General features: G+C 34.5%; 1 protein-coding gene across 1 annotated transcript; it reads left to right on the forward strand.

Moving 5' to 3' along the window:
- On the forward strand, positions 1-1,005 carry LOC111912996 (receptor-like protein kinase HERK 1). The gene has a single exon (XM_023908714.2). The coding sequence runs from the start codon at positions 427-429 to the stop codon at positions 1,003-1,005; it is 579 nt and encodes a 192-aa protein (XP_023764482.1). The 5' UTR covers positions 1-426.
- The last annotated feature ends 1,454 nt before the right edge of the window (positions 1,006-2,459 follow it).

A 2,459-nucleotide genomic window follows, 5' to 3' on the forward strand; every position in this document is an offset into this window, starting at 1 on the left:
GACAAAATCTTAATCAAACAAATGATTAGTTGTTCCGTTTGAAGGTTTTGATGGTTTTCATTAGTTGTTCCTTCGTGCAGACTTCTGGGTTGTTTAGTAAGTCAACTTCAGTATATTTTATTTTTTCGGCTTCCTGATGTTGGTGAATTTTGTTGATAGTTTTCAACAAATGCAAATTCAAATAACAAAAACAACAGGGTTTACTTTGCATTTATTAATTAAGAAAGTCTACGCTTGATGAACATTCTAACAAATTTAAATAACAAAAACAATGGAGAAGACATCAGAGACTTTTCGCTTTTCCTTTTTCATTAACACCAGCCTGGTTTCATGATCATTCAACATTCCTGTTGCTTCATTTGACATAATTTGTGTGAGCAACATTTCTTTTTCTTTTCACTCTTGATCTCTACATTTTTTCCTTTAATGTCACTCATTAGAGAGTCACGACACCTCCGTGTACCCTTTAGAGATATTAAATTAGCAACCACAAACTTCACAATGTTGATCGGAAGTGGTGGATATGGCCATGTTTATAGAGGCGAACTCTTACTTTCGGGTAAACTTATCTCTGTTGCTGTGAAGCGACTACCAAATAATAATAAGCATTCTGGTCAAGGTCTTAAGGAGTTCTTAACAGAGATTCAATTACTCTCCCGTTATAAACATCCAAACCTGGTCTCCCTTCTTGGTTACTGTGATGAAGACAACGAAAAGATCCTTATTTACGAATATGCAAAGTATGGAAGCCTCGATAGGTTTCTAAGTATGTCTAATACCAGGTTTCAAGTCCCATGGAAGCAACGAATTAAAATATGCATCGACGCAGCAAGGGGTTTGGATTATCTTCATAACCATGTTGCAGAAAATCATAGAGTTATCCACAGGGATATAAAGAGTGTGAATATTCTTTTAGATCACAACTGGAAAGCTATGATTTCAGATCTTGGTCTTTCTAAGATAGGTCGTGCAAATGAAAATGAGAGTTATCTCATTCACTACTAGAAAAAAGGGTGTTTTCCTACGGATAATAGCTACGGAAAATTTCCGTAGCTAATTAGCTACGGAATGGCTACGGATTAGCTACAGAATGGGACGCCCTAATTTAGTAACGGAATAGCTACGGAATAACTACGGATGCAATTCCGTAGGTATTCCGTAGCTAATTAGCTACGGAATCACTACGGATGCTACTCCGTTGCCATTCTGTAGCTAATTAGCTTCGGAATAGCTACGGAATAGTTACGGATGTTAACCCGTAGCTATTACGTAGCTAATTAGCTACAAAATGGCTACGGAATAACTACGGACATAATATTAAACCATTAAATGAATAAAGGATCTCGAAGGTGCAAACGACTGTATCAACACTATTAATGACTATAAGTTGTTGAAAATAAAGATAATCGTGTATAATAGAGGTGGGAAAAAAACGAAGAGAAAAAAACGATGTTTAATGCCCGGAAAATCAAAAATAATAAAAATCCGTAGCAACTCGGTAGCTAATTAGCTATGGATTAGCTACATAATTTTTTTATTTTCTATTTTTCGGGCACGAAACGTCGTTTTTTTCGCTTCGTTTTTTTTACACCTCTACTATACATGATTATCTATACTTTCACCAACTTATACATATTAATATCATTCATAAAGTCGTGTGCACCTTCGGGATCAAGTATTCGTTTCACAGTTTTAACAATGTAATTACTATACTTTTCACCAAATTGTGATGAATTTATTTTTGTATATGTATATTTACATACATGAAAGAGTTGTGGTATATGTGTACGTGTATGTGTGTGTATACGTGTTTGTGTCTATTTATATGTGAATGTAGATCATAAGCGTGTTAAACCATTAAACGAGTAATGGATCTCGTATGTGCACACGACTTTATGAATGATATTAATAGCTATAAGTTGGTGAAAATATAGATAATCATGTATAACAGAGGTGTGAAAAAAACGAAGCGGAAAAAACGACGTTTGGTGCCCGAAAAACTGAAAATAAGAATTATCCGTAGCTATTCCGTAGCTAATTAGCTACGGACTAGCTACGGAATGTGCTTTCCGTTAGAATTCCGTAGCTAGTCCGTAGCTAATTAGCTACGGAATAGCTATGGATAATTCTTATTTTCAGTTTTTCGAGCACCAAACGTCGTTTTTTCCGCTTTGTTTTTTTCACACCTCTATTATACATGATTATCTCTATTTTCACCAACTTTTAGCTATTAATATCATTCATAAAGTCTTGCGCACCTTCGGGATCAAGTACTCGTTTAATGGTTTAAGAATATAATGACTATATTTTTCACCAACTTGTGATGGATTTATGTTTGTATACATGAATGAGTTGTGGTATATATGTATGTGTATATGTGTATGTATACGTTTTTGTGAGTATTTATATGTGAATGTAGATGATAAGCATTAGAGTTTTAAACCATTAAACGTGTAATG

Source organism: Lactuca sativa, chromosome 2 (assembly GCF_002870075.4).
Source record: "Lactuca sativa cultivar Salinas chromosome 2, Lsat_Salinas_v11, whole genome shotgun sequence".
Taxonomy (NCBI): Eukaryota; Viridiplantae; Streptophyta; class Magnoliopsida; order Asterales; family Asteraceae; genus Lactuca; species Lactuca sativa.